At 38.5% G+C, this 14,687-nt stretch overlaps 2 protein-coding genes across 2 annotated transcripts; one reads left to right on the top strand and one right to left on the bottom strand.

Annotated features, from left to right (window-relative positions):
- Positions 1–4,101: 4,101 nt before the first annotated feature.
- On the top strand, positions 4,102–6,923 carry LOC124537746 (odorant receptor 4-like). The gene is made up of 8 exons (XM_047114673.1): positions 4,102–4,360; positions 4,507–4,711; positions 5,698–5,820; positions 5,889–6,011; positions 6,084–6,183; positions 6,348–6,452; positions 6,534–6,689; positions 6,870–6,923. The coding sequence occupies exons 1-8, from the start codon at positions 4,117–4,119 to the stop codon at positions 6,921–6,923; spliced, it is 1,110 nt and encodes a 369-aa protein (XP_046970629.1). The 5' UTR covers positions 4,102–4,116.
- Positions 6,924–9,301: 2,378 nt separating this feature from the next.
- On the bottom strand, positions 9,302–10,884 carry LOC124532299. Its single transcript, XM_047107141.1, has 2 exons — positions 10,550–10,884; positions 9,302–9,709 (listed from the first exon to the last, which is right to left on the bottom strand). Exons 1-2 carry the CDS (start codon positions 10,863–10,865, stop codon positions 9,558–9,560), a joined length of 468 nt encoding a protein of 155 aa, XP_046963097.1. The 5' UTR covers positions 10,866–10,884; the 3' UTR covers positions 9,302–9,557.
- Between the last annotated feature and the right edge of the window lie 3,803 nt (positions 10,885–14,687).

The raw sequence follows: 14,687 nt of genomic DNA on the forward strand, positions 1-14,687 counted from the left end.
TCGAACGGAACGGAACGGATTCGGCACGGCAACTACGGAGCCAAACTTTTTGTATACAAAATCTTAACCACTTAACATGTACATGACATATAGAAGGTTTGGGTGTATCAAGTCAAAAAAATTTGGCTTTTGAAGTTAAAGTTCCTTTTAATGAATATTCTGCATCGCCGCCGCTGCCGTCGGTCGTCAGTCGTCGTCGCGCACATTCGCCGAAGTGTGAGAAATATGCGCTACAGAGAATTACGTCTTTACATAGTATAAAACAAAGTCGCTTTCTCTGTCGCTATGTCCTTTTGTACGCTTAAATCTTAAAAACTAAGCAACAGATTTTGATGCGGTTTATTCTAATAGATAGAATGATTCGAGAGGAAGGTTTTTGTATATATAATAATTTTAAAATTTTCTAATGTGATGTCGTAATTTTTTTTTTTTTTTTGCGCTTACATTTTATTCGCTGGCTAAACCCTACTAGATGGATCAAAATAATGTACACAGAATTGTACTCCTCAAAAATGTCTATAAAAAAAAAGCCCGTGATGGTATATGTCTATCTGTTAGTCATAACATACAATAACATTTTTTTGTCATTTGTTTTTTACCACAAATATTGGCTAATTTTCAAAGCGCTTTTAACCTATGCAGCAATGATCCTTATCCATTGAAATACCTTAAATACATTGTTGATTTAATATTGATCTATATGGCCCTCTTCAGCATATGATCACTACTACTACTATCTTCTTTTGTTTTATCAAATCGATTAAACACTGGATATTTGTCAATATTTAAACAATAATTATCGGTCCAAATTTAAAAATGCCAGACGGAAAAAGAATTTATTTCAATATATTTTTGATATTTTTACCTCAAAAACTAACAAAATCTTTATGATACTAGGCCTGCAGATTATTTTAAAAACATAACCGTTTTCTCAACTTTTCAAAAATATATAAAAATAAGGAAAATAATTCAAATCAATCGAAATAAAATCAAAAGAAAGGACGCTGACGGACATTCGTATTCGAACATGAATTCGTACAAAAGGTCGCTCTTTAATATTGTCACAAAATTAACTAATAATAAAAACCAATGAAAAAAAACTTACTTACTTACTAAACTGACATACGTAATACAAATTTAAAATAAAATTTAGAAACAGAAACAGTTCAATAGCTAAGTTATAAAAAATACATTGTGTAATAGAGCCTAAATAAAGTATTAATAAGCGAATCCGATAAACTCTCTATAACAGAGCACAGCACACACAGCATGTTCTACAATTAATAATGCAGGATTCTATCCTTACTATTATCCTCACGAAGAAGTCTCTGAAATTAAAGTCATTTTTTGGAAATTCGTATTCTAATAATTGTATAATCTGTACTTAGCAATCTTCTGCGGGTGATATTGGCGAAACGAAGTATACAAAAATAAAACGCAGTATTTAAAAAATAATGTGTTTGTATGTTTACCGTCCAGATAATCAGGAACTATTTGACCGATCATTATGAAAATTGGTATGTATATGTATTTTTTTTTTTTTTTTTTCACGTAGAAAGTTTGTATGCTTTCTCTATCGCCGTAACTCGCCGCCATGTGGCGCTGCGATATAAAACTTTTACATCGTTCAACATATTGTCATTAAAAAGAGTACGTACAAGTAATTTGAATCAATAAAGTGAGTATTCCATCCGTATCATTAAAATTCACCAACAGATGGCCCTTACATGTATTATGCACTTCTTAGCCAATCAACCGATAAGTATAAAAAAATAAATAAAGAAAGAAAATCTTTTCAAAAAGCAAAACTACTAACTTAATTTCCGTCATTTGTCAATAAACATAAAATAATAACAACAATTATAAGTATATTTTTAAGACAAGAAGAATTATAAATTATATATGAGAAGCAGTGATTAGCTATTTTGCTTATAAGAAATTGAATTATAATCATAATTGATAAGTACACTCATAACTCCAAGAACAATTAATTTATAAAGATATTAATCTGGAGCTACACTCTTCACATTATTTACAATGACACCGAAGAAACAAATATTGGAACGTCGACGAGAAACGCGCAGCGTTATACAACCAAAAAAGATACTGAAACACCACGCTAACACATTTTCATAAAAATACCACGACTAATTGAGAAATCGTCGTTTAAATGAGGATCATGGTTCATGAAATTTTTATTTAGAAATTTTATAATTGGCCTGAAGAAGAAACAACAAATGATTTTAAAGTCAATATTAATGCATATAGAAAGCCACTGAATGAACATGAAAGGCGCTTTCATGCTCCCATGGCTCCTGAAGTCGCAGCTGTAATTTTCGGAACAAATTACAAACTAGTTATTGTTCTCATTGAGCGACACAAAACCAAGCAAGGTGTTGTTGAAATACATCGATCGTATGACGATTATTACGATTATCCAATTCTGTTTCTGCGAGCAGAAGATGGATATCATCTCGGACTAATGTCACGACAGGCTCTGAGACATCAAAGAGAGTTAGTTGTATGGATTACTATGCGTATCGTATAATGATTAGAGATAATCAAACTAACCATATTCTGAAGTGTCGTAAACTGTTTAAAAAATTCGTTATTAATATGTAAACTAAGAGAACGAAATAATAAAATACATTCGATACAACAAATCAAAACTTCAAACTGAGAGTACTTGATGTTGACCCCCCAGTGTGTAGGCCCAGTAGTTAGAAGGCGTGCATTTTAACCAATTATTGCGGGTTCAAACACAGGTAAGCACCACTGAATATTCATGCTCGACGGTGAAGGAAAACAACGTAAGAAACACATGCAGGTCATGTGTCTAATTTCACCGAAATTCTATCAAATTTGTGTTCCACCAACCCGCATTCGAACAGCGCGTAACATGACTTACATTTTATTTTCGATACAGTTCTCTCCGATATCGTGTTATATTGAAAAAAAAGCATCGATATATCGAAAATCCGATATTAAAAAAAAGATCATCAACAACAGTAGTTTTTTTATAATGCTAAACTAATTATTGTTAGCGAAAATTATTAAGTCTACTTATCCATATATAGGCTTTTTGAAATGCACGATCATACCATTTCAAATACCCAATAACGGGATTTGGATATTTCATGAACGGGCTTGCTGAATTGGGTACGAAAAAATTGACATTATTTTGGACAAAACGCTCCGTTTGTAATTATTAGTGCGTGCTAAAAGCGTATTTTTTAGTTGAATAAACTATTCAATCATTATACTATGTACGGATAAGGAAGCCTTTTTGTGTTGTCCAAATTCGATTATATCTGTCTTGTGGATACACGTAGCACACAGTACTATTAACTTATATTCTCTTATAAATTGAAATAACTAAATACTTAGACCTCGATTGTTACAATACTGTTTGATTGATTGTTAATACCTATAATTATAGGGGTCGACAGTAGTTGAGTGTACTTAATATTTAAACAGCGCCAAGTAACGAGGCGGAGTCAAGGTTCGGGGACTTGTAACCGGTAATTAAACTGTTAACCGACTCAACGCAGCATGTAATTAGCATGAAGAGTTGTCTGTGAGGGACGGTAATTAGCTCGCACTCGTGGTGGGACAAAGCCGGCCGGTTACTGTGTTCTTAGCGACGGCCGAGATAACTACTTCGCTGCTGCACTTGACCGCAAATATATGAAATAATGTAATTTAGAATATTTATTTTATTATGATCTTTAGAGTGTTTCTTCATATTAAATTAACGCAATAGTTGAAAGATAAAACAAATATGACCAGATTCGAAATATACCAAATTATTTATATCTTATATCAAATATCGATATGCCGTGCAATGCCAAGTATGCACTATATTGGCATAATTATTTAAACAGTAATGGCATCCAATTCTTATGCAGGAACTAAATTCCTAGACTACAATGTAAAGAGTTCTTCTTTCATTCTTAAAGTTGATTCGTTTCTTATTTTTGATAGCGTGCATACTTACGAGGTCCGAGGATTTAAAGTATAACTGAATTATATTAGTATATGTAATTATTACTATTAAGGTCGGCTTCCTGGCAGTGCGTCGCCGTCCACACGGCGCTGCTGCAGAGCGCGGGGTACATGCGGTGGCGCTCGGGAGGCGCGGCCGCCGTGCGCGTCCACGCCGCATACCGCGTCGTCGTGCTCGCCGTCACCTCGGTCTATCTGCTGCAGGAGTGCGTCTACGCCTACCAGGAGCGCAACGACATGACGAAGCTCTCACGAGTCATGTTCCTCCTGCTTTGTCACATCACCTCCATTGCTAAACAGATCGTATTCCATACTGACGCGGATCGCATCCACGACATGATACAAAGTTTAAATGGTACGTTTCGAAGTTGACATCAGACCAGTACTAATTGCGAAAGTTTAGACGAAAATTACTTATATCTTTGAATAAGATTGAAATACAAGTAACCCAACTTCTTATTTCGTTTGTTCTTGCTGGGAAACCATCGGTTGGCCCTCGAGATCCCATCTACAACGCGTCGAGTGGGTACGCGCAGACGCTGCTGCAGCGCACGGCGCGCGGCGCTCGGCTGCTGCTGGGCGCGTACACGGGCTGTGCCGTGCTCACGTGCATGCTCTGGTTGTTGTTTCTCGTGATGCATCGCATCGCCGGTCGATCGGTCGAGTTTCCATTTTGGACAGGCTTCCAAACAGATAGACCTATCGTGTGAGTCGTTTCTTTGTACTGTTTTACTGTTATACTGGACTTTCCCCTATATATATATATATATATATATATAGGTGAACGTCCAGTTTGAGGAGAAAGTAATTGTTTTATATACAGGGCTATTGGTAACTCGACGTATATCCATTAGGAGGTGATAGGGGTGACTATTTGCATTAATTTTAACCCCCATATGCATAATCCAAAAGTCATCCATTTTTGAGTTATCACGTTTTTTAGCTTTTTTCAAAATTTGTCAAAAGTGCAACTTCAAAAATTTATTTAAAAAAAGTATCATTTAAAATCTATTTTTTTCTTTTGTTTTATAAAACGATTAAACACTGGATATTTGTCAATATTTAAACAATAATTATTGGTCCAAATTTAAAAATGCCAGAAGGAAAATGATATTTTTTCAATTATTTTAGATTTTTTCCTCAAAAATGCCTTAAAAACTAAAAAAAATCATTATGAAACTTGACCTGCAGATTATTTTAAAAACATAAACGTTTCCTTAGCTTTTTAAAAATGTACAAAAATAAGGAAATTATTTAAAATCAATCGAAACAAAATAACCAGAAAGGACGTTGGTGGAAATTCGTAGTCGAACATGAACGAATTCGTACTAAACGTCGCTCTTTAAAATTCTCACAAAATTAACTAAAAATAAGAACCAATGAAAAAAACCTTACTTACTTTTTAAACTGACAAGTTCAATAGCTAAGTTATAAAAAAGACATTTTGTAATATAGCCTAAATAAAGTATTAATAAGCGAATCCGAGAAACTCTCTATAACAGAGCACAGCACACAAAGCATGTTCTACAATAAATAATGCAGTATTCTTTCCTTACTATTATCCTCACGAAAAAGTCATATAATAACAATAAAATTATTTATGCCACATACTTCAATTTCGTGAACAATAAACAAGAAGTAAACAGGTTTGAGACGAAATATTCAATGCGCAGGTTGTCTGATCCCTTGCAGGTTTGTGCTGGTGCTGCTGTACTCGTTTTACGTGACGACGTTGGTCGGTATCGCCAACACGACAATGGACGCATTGATGGCGACTATTCTGTACCAATGCCAGACTCAATTAACAATTCTTAGGTATGCGAGAGTAAACTTATCATCATCCAGCGTCGCTTTAAGTAAATTGTACTATGATTTGTTTTTAGGAATGATTTTCAGTCGTTACCCGAAGCGGCCAAACAAGTGAGCGACAGAACGGGAGAAAGTTACGAAGCCGTTCTCATGTATTTGTTGGTGAAGTGCTTCAACCACTACAAGCGAGTAACGGAGTTAGTAATTCAAGAAGAAAAACGTTTTAAGTGCTAATAATGTTGTCAATACTCATGATCACACGTTCGCAGGACTGCGAGACTACTTCAAGACATCACTGGCGTAACTATATTAGTGCAGTTTGGCATCGGGGGCTGGATCCTTTGCATGGCGGCTTATAAACTTGTCAGTGTAAGTCAATTCTTTTTTTAATATAATGAATTTTATTGACTTTGTAAAATATTATCGTCACTTTAAAACATATTCCAAAAACAAATTCAGAACGTGATTCTATATTCGTAAGTAAATCCGATTTCCATTGACAGTCACTAGCTAAGCATTGTACACATTTCCAGCTAAACATTCTGAGCATAGAGTTCACTTCGATGACTCTCTTCATCCTCTGCATTCTCACGGAGCTCTTCCTGTACTGCTACTACGGGAACGAGCTCACAGTGGAGGTGAGGCGCACGCTCCGCCGCGCTCGGCGTCGGCGACACAGAACAGGAGAGTAACTGTCGCTTGTCGTTTGTCGTAAGCAGAGCGACCGCATCGCGTGCTCGGTGTACTCGATGCAGTGGGTGCACACGCCGCACCGCTTCCGCCGCGCGCTGGTGCTGCTGATGCAGTTCATGCGCCGGCCGCTGCGGCCCGCCGCCGGCCGCGTCATACCGCTCTCTCTGGACACTTTCGTCAAGGTACTCGATACGTCGAACTGGATATCGTTTGCCCGCAGAGCAATATCTAAAATGAGTTGGCGAATAAGTGATTTATATTCACTTAGTAAATATCATGAAGCAAAGCAAAAAAAAATTAAATGTATATGTCGTCATAATAATTGATCGTGATTTGTACTGCTATACACTTCTTTTTTGCAGATTCTTAAATCTTCTTATACGTTCTACGCTGTCCTTCGACAAACTAACAAGTAAAACAAGAGAAAAGCTCGCAACAATAATCATTCGTGATGTAGATTGCTAACAATTAAATTATTTAATAAATTTACTGTCGCATTAATGTGCCTCTTATAATTTTGTTGTCATTGATCTTGAACTTTCTTAATATTTCTGATACTCTTATTGAATAACAATTTAATAGTTTTTATAAGTTGTGTTTATGAAATTATATAAATATTCTATTTAAATAAGCTGTAAATAAATCATGTTGATGGAGATAAGACAGACTAGACACATTAAATTCGAGCGTGTGAGGTCAGTGTGAGAATAATAATAATTATTTGTGTACTTATGTCGAATAAGTTGAGAGGCGCTCGCGTGTTGTTACTTAAACTGATCCATTACAAATGTACGAGAATCTAGATGATGAATTGAAATGAATGTACAACGCAATCCAAAATATTCCATATCTGTGCGGAACGTTGGACGCTGACGAGCGTTTGTGTCAGAGAGAACATAAGACGGCTCGACCGCGGAGTGCCGGCTGGCCGAGGCGCTCCAAAGCCCGGATGCTAACGACGGCTCCTTACAAAAATTCAATCTAAAGCGAGCCGCTCTCATTTCAATTTAATATGAATATAATTTTCATTCATTTGCATTTCATTCAGTCGCGCGGCCCGCTTATTTATTTACATTCATCGTCGGAGCGGCTCGCCCCGTCCGGCACTACAATTAAATATTTCAAAAGAGATACTACTTGGAGCGTTGCCTCCGAACTTGCAGACTGTTTATGCGATGGCTGCGATGGCTTTTGTTTGTGGTACATTTTATTTGGGAACATCAGTTTAGTTTCATGAGCATGTTGTTAGTCGTTTAGACTGGATTAAAATAATTCGAAATATGCAAATCTTTTTTATATCTTCGGACGTCTGACTGTATTAACGACTGTAGACCGTTTTCCCTCGCAGTCGATCTCCTCGTGTCTCAAGAATTCTGTTTAATGTCGTTAACCCTCTGCCACTTCTCGGCATATTTACAATAATACAAAACCTGACAGCTAAATACATTAACCCTTTGGGACGTTCCGGTCCCAAAACTATTAACCTCTGTCAAATGAAGTTTATGCTGGCCGATGACTGTTTGCAGAAATTTACGAGTTGATTATTTCGTGTTGTTTTTAAAAATACTTAGAGTGGAATATAATGCCTAATAGTGGAGGGATAAAATAAGTAATAAAATTACTACGCAATACTTAGAAGCATTTTCTACTCGAGCTTCGGGTTGATGTTGTCATCGCTCGGAACAAGGTACTTAACAAAAGGTCCTAGAGATGAAGGCGATATGTGGTTACCGTACGGGGCCGCGGACGGCGCCTACGTTTCTCGCAGTAGATACACTCTGAGATCTTCCATACGAGGTGCTCGCGGTAAGTACTAGTTTCATATGTAAACCAGGATGATTGGCGACCGTGCAGAGTCCGGGATTATGGGGCTTGATTTGCCCCAAATCCGCTTTAGCTCGACGACGAGAACTGGACCAGTACAGGAGTCCTAGCGACAGTGGAAGAGATTTGCCTTCGTATGTCTCTAGGTGACGAGAAGAGGTTGAACTTAATATTTGTAAAATAATAAAATAAAGAACTAAGTAGAGTATAAATAGCGGCTTGGAGTTTGGAAGGGCGTGGATGCGTAAGTAATGTCCGTACTTACCCGTCCACAGAAGTCACTACAGCGACGGTCAGTCCTCGCTCGGGTCGTATTGCATTACAGTATAAAAACAATTATGTATTTATCAAAATATACGAGGTAGTGAGTAACATATAAAAATAGGGTTTAATTAATCAAGTACAAGATGCAATAAATAAGATTATTTTAAAACAAGGACTGCCTGAGAAAAGTTTGTAACACACTTTTATAAAACAATATTATGAAGGGAGTTGCGCACGGCCGCGTCCGGCGCAGCGCCGCCGCGATAGCGTCGCGCCGCTCAAACTTCTAAATATTGTCTGTTTTCACCTGCAGCGAGGTTTTATCTCTTGAATAAAATGTTGTTCGTGCAACATTGCTTTGACGTACACGCGGCTTGAACGTACGCCTGATAGCAGCGAGACTTGATGTTGCCTCGTTATATGCCTGATATACGAGAACATTGTTAACAGCTATATAAGTTTCCTGCTGGCAGATAACTTTCTAGGAGACTTAGAACATTATCTGCATGTCAATCAAACGTATTTTTAAGTAATGATCGCAATTCCGTACTACAATTTCCGTTTTAGCTTATTTTATTAGGATTGAATTCGTCCAGACAATACGAAAAAATACTTATCTTATCGTATCTAAACCTAAGCAATCACCTAAATCATAATATTGTAAGGATCAGAAGTGGTTAAAGATTAAAAAAAAATAACAAATATGACAAACACTATATTTCTATTTCTTACAATTTATTTTAAGGAAACAAAATGTCAATCAACACTTTAACAAAAACACACAGCAATTCGATAATAGAAATAAACGTAAACAAGAGAGTAATTGAAGGGCTCACGTGACCAGCGTTCCGACCTCTCGGACTGTCGACAAGGAAATGTTCCTACAAACATCTGTTACCGCTCTTTTATAAGATTCGGGTAGCAGCAAAAAAATTGTTTGTCCGATTTTATAGAAGCTTAGCTTATACGGCCTCTCCTGACTGTAGGTCGCCCTCGACCGTAGTGCTACAGCCAGCAACCTCGGTATTTGATGTTCCTGCCTTCAGATTTTCATCCACGGGTAGTTCGGATGAAGTATCGACCGAACTCGCCTGGTTGGAGTTTTCATTTTCGCCTAAAAACAGAATTAAAGAATTAGAACTAATTGCTCAGAGAGTGCATCATTTCCATTCAATCTCGAGTATGCCCCTTTCACACAACAGTCACTTAATTCATTCGTCACTCACTAAACCTCTGACATTACTAAGCTTTCATACATCACAACCTATAGAGACGTCTCTCTTTTTGCACTTAAAATTTGGTGTATTCAAATGTTCTAATACATGGCTGGGATCTGGATTTGTTGCAGAAAATTGCCACCTGCAACAGTGTCGCAAACAACGCGACTGCCCGCCTAGCAAACATGCTACGGGCCCCTGGCGACTTGACAATACAATTGCCAACGCCAATGCGACTTGACAACAATATGTCAACGCATGAGGCGACTCGACACCAAAGCGGTCGACGCCAGTGCGACTCGAGAATGATAATACTCGACGCACAAGGCGACTTGACATGTGTAGACGTTTACCAACGACTTTGTAAACACAGTCAACGCCATAGTACGCTGGTTAATAAAAACCAGAACTCGTGGACGCCTTGATTAGCAAAACCAACGCCCGAGGACGCCTTGGTTAACAGAACCAACGCCCGAGGATGCCGTGATGAGGAAGACTGTATTAGCTTCCTTATCAGACCATCTGCATCTGTGACTCATAAGCAAACTTAATGATGTGTTTCATTGCTCATCTAAATCAAAAATATTTAAACAAAATGTGTTTGAGCGACGGATTTGATTATTTTAATTGTTTAATTACTTTTTTTTTTTTTTTTGTTTCTTATTTTAACTTTTGATTGAGACGAGCAAATCCACGAAATTACGAATCATTAAGGACAGGGTATTAAAATTGCTTACTTTCAAAAAACGCAGCACATGTCTCAGGGCACCATTCGCCCCGCCATGGTATCATGTATTGTGCTGCCGCTTGGGTCGTCTTGCCATAACCACCGCTAAGAAGTTTTAGTTCATAGCGTCCACTCGGCAAGATCTTCACGACTTTGTATGGACCGCGCATGCCTGGGTCGAGCTTTCCAGTGACCTGTGAAAACTTGATAACAAAAACAAAATCATCAAGGTTAAACTTTCGTGGCTCGTGTCTGTTTTTATTTACACGGTTGTCCTGTTTGGCCTGGTTGTCCTTAAGCAATGTACGAACTCTGTTTCGTGACATTTCTCGAAAGGCTTCCCGATTAGGCGATGTTGTATCAAGGGCTAAATCACGTACCAAGGCACGGATAACCGGAGTGCTTGTTTCAGTTCCGATCAGGATATTTAGTGGAGAAGATCGAATCGTCTTCTGTTTAGTTATATTTAGAACTAGTTGAATCTTCCATAGAGTATCCGACCATGAAGCATTTCTATAGTTGACCTGAATCCGAATCATATTTAATACTGTGCGAATGTACCTCTCGACTTGTCCGTTGGCATGATGCATTTCGGGTGTTATATGGTGTAGGTCACATCCGAGTTCGTTGATCCATTTTGCAAATTCGGTCAATTCGAACATACGTCCTTTGTCAGTAATTATAAGCTTTGGTACACCAAATAAAGAAATTGATTTTTTGACAACGTTTTTGAGCTCCTCTACATCCTGTCGCGAAATGGGATACAACAAGCAGTACTTCGAAAAAGCATCAACCATCACCATTATGAATTTATATCCTTTAGACACCGGCAGTGGACCTAATGCGTCCATATGAATAGTTTGAAAAGGTACCTCTGGCTTTTCCCACGACGTAATAGGCTGCAATGGATTTCGTGGTACGCGTTTTTTTGATAGGCATACTAAACAGTGGGCAACGTACTTATCAACGAACTGCTTGAGTCCAGGGAACCAAAAATGTTTCAATATCAGATCCATGGTTTTCTCGGCTCCAATATGTTCGTGCTCATCGTGAAATATTCGAAGTAGGCTTAGACGATTCCCCTTTGGGATGAAACAAAGGAGACGAGGCTCCTCACCCACCGGTACATATTTATAGTAAAGGAGATCGTTGCGAGCTACATACCGATTTGTATCAAGGCTGCCATCTCGAAGCTTTTGAAGAAGGTCTTGTGTTTCATTGTCAGCTGCTTGAGCTATTTGTGCCCAGTTGCGAGGCCTAGAAATATAATTGACAGTACCGGCTGGATTACGACTCAAGTAGTCCACGTGAGGCAACATTTCTCCCTTGCGATACTCAATGGAGAAATCGAAGTCCTGAAGATATATCCACCAGCGCGCTGCACGAGGCACAAGATCTTTCTTCTTTTCTGTGGATTTTAAAGCGTTACAGTCGGTAACAACTACAAATTTGATGCCAACTAAATAGTGTCGGAAGTGTTGAAGCCCTTTAACAACAGCAAGCGTCTCAAGCTCATATGAATGGTACTTACACTCAGCACCTTGGGTCACCTTGCTGAAATATGACACTACATGTTTCTTACCATCCGGATGGGTTTGTAATAGCACTGCTCCATAGCCAACACTGCTCGCATCTGTATGTACTTCAGTTGGAAGCTGAGGATTGAAAATTGTGAGCACTGGTTCTGAAGTCAAATGAGTAATTAATTCTTGACGAATTGCTTCGCACTCGACACTCCATTGAAAGTCAATACCCTTTCTTGTCAGGCGTGCTATAGGAGCAGTTTTAATGGCGTACCCCTTTATGTACCTGCGGAAGTAACCGGCAAGCCCAAGAAGTTGTCGAACCTGCTTCACATTTTTAGGCGGTGATGTATTCAAGAGAGCATCTATTTTTCTAGGGCTCGGTCTCACCTGACCTTGGCTAATAAGCCTGCCTAAATACTCTACCTCGGTTACTAAAAAGGAACATTTTTTAAGGTTAATGGAAAAACCGGCCTGTGTAAGTGTGTACAGTACTTTGCGAAGTAACTGTATGCCTTCTGATACCGAATTACTCAAAAGGAGCACATCATCCACGTAAACCAATACGTTTCCTTCGTTAATACAGTCACGTAAGGTATCGTTGATGATACGCTGATAGACTATAGGTGAATTGGCTAAACCAAATGGCATTTTGACATATTCAAAATGGTCTTCCGGTGTCACAAACCCCGTTAAATGGATGCATTCTTTTTTTATGGGTATCTGGTGAAAACCAGTGGCCATGTCAAGGCTAGAGAAGTATTTGTGATTCCCTAACCTATCAATGTGATCGTCAATTAGGGGTAATGGGTATCGATCTTTAACCGTCATTCGGTTGAGAGCTCTAAAATCCACGCATAATCGATCCGAACCATCTCGCTTTTTAACCAAAATAATTGGACTTGCGTATTCGGATTTAGATCTTCGAATTATACCCTTGTTCAAAAGATCATTTGTAATCTCTCTAACCTTCAATTTTTCCGCGTAAGAGAGTTTGTATGGGCAATGTACTACAGGGGTAGTGCTTGTAAGTTTGATTTCCATTTCCCCTGTTTTTACAGTAGTCGCGGCAGTACCGGAAATTAAATATTCAGAAAACTCGGCAAATACGGAATGCAAGGCAATACGGTCAGAACCCTGAAGGGGTGTATTTATTTGATCGAGGTTTTCAACTGTGACTGTATTTATGCAAGATGATGGTTTATCTGAACGCGTGAGATACTGTTCGTCTTTTGTGCGTATGTATGTCACCCCGTCGCGGTTAAGAACATCAGTCCCGATAATGATGGGCGTATTCATATAAATGGAAGGCACTACAACCAGATCCACTTCAATGCTAATGTCTCTAAATTCAACTGTGACCGTAACAAACGAAGTGGCAACTATTTCGGTGTCGCTTATACCTTTTAGTATACAACGAGTTGTTTTTTGTTGACATGGAATGTACTTAAGAACATCGTAAGAAATTAATGAGACATTTAGAGCACCACTATCTATGAGAACATCCATGGGAATACCTTCTACCACAGCGGTGGTTATGTCGTGATTTGGTACGTCCGAGGTAGATCGATCAGAGCAGAGATTAACATTACGGTAATTACGCGGTTCTGAACGTGTTTTCGCGAAACAAACATCTTCGTTGTGTCCCGGTTTCTTACAAAAATTACAAATGTTAGTATTGCGTTGAACCGGCGAACTAGTTACAGATTTTAATTTTTTTGAACAATTTCGACTTAAGTGACCTCGTTGGCCACACACAAAACAATTAATGTTAGAAGTATATCCACGCTTTTGTAATTGGGGTTTCTTTGAAGGGAACTTAGGCTTGTCTTTATTTGGCTTAGTGTAAATAGAGAGAAAGGAAACGAGGTTGTCTGGGGTTAAATTCGCGTTTGCAGCAGCCGCACGAACCTGAGGGCTATCGATACCCCGAATAACAATAAGTGTCCTTAGTTCGTCACTGAGTCCCTGAACGATTCGTAAACGTAAAAGAGTACGACGTGCATATTCAGCGTACGTTTGATATTTATCGGATGTCATATTCATTGCATCGTAAAGGATATTAGCGTAATCTAATTTTGAAGGGCAAAGTGGTTTAAATTCACGCTTGAAATTAGACCAACTTCGGTCGTTGGTCACCCATTCGCTAAGCCACAACCTAGCGTCCCCTTTCAAACATGAAGCTACTCGCGATAAACATTCGCTGTCGGTCCATCCATTAGCGTCTCTAGCACGTTCAACTTCTTCGCACCACACTTCGATGTTATTTATAGAGGGGTCAAAATTAGACACAAAATAATTTTGTGATCTTATAGGTTGAGTAGATTTGAGAGTTTCTATTAAAGCTTGTGCAAGCAAAGATGCGTCGGAGCACCGACCAGCTGATTCTGGACACGTATCTTGATGAAGAGAATTGACCGTATTAGAGCTATTCCGATTAGACGCGAGGTTATATATGGATGTGTGAGGTATATCATTAGAACAGGTGGAAGCCGTTTTCGTATTATTTGGTTGCAAATGTTTGTTTGGGGGCGGACTAGGAGTTCGAGTATGGTTTGTGCGTTCCCTAGATTCGCGATGTCTACTACCCTGAGAGTTACTTAACGAACGCCGCGATAGTCTTTT

Source organism: Vanessa cardui, chromosome 1 (genome assembly GCF_905220365.1).
Source record: "Vanessa cardui chromosome 1, ilVanCard2.1, whole genome shotgun sequence".
Lineage (NCBI taxonomy): Eukaryota > Metazoa > Arthropoda > Insecta > Lepidoptera > Nymphalidae > Vanessa > Vanessa cardui.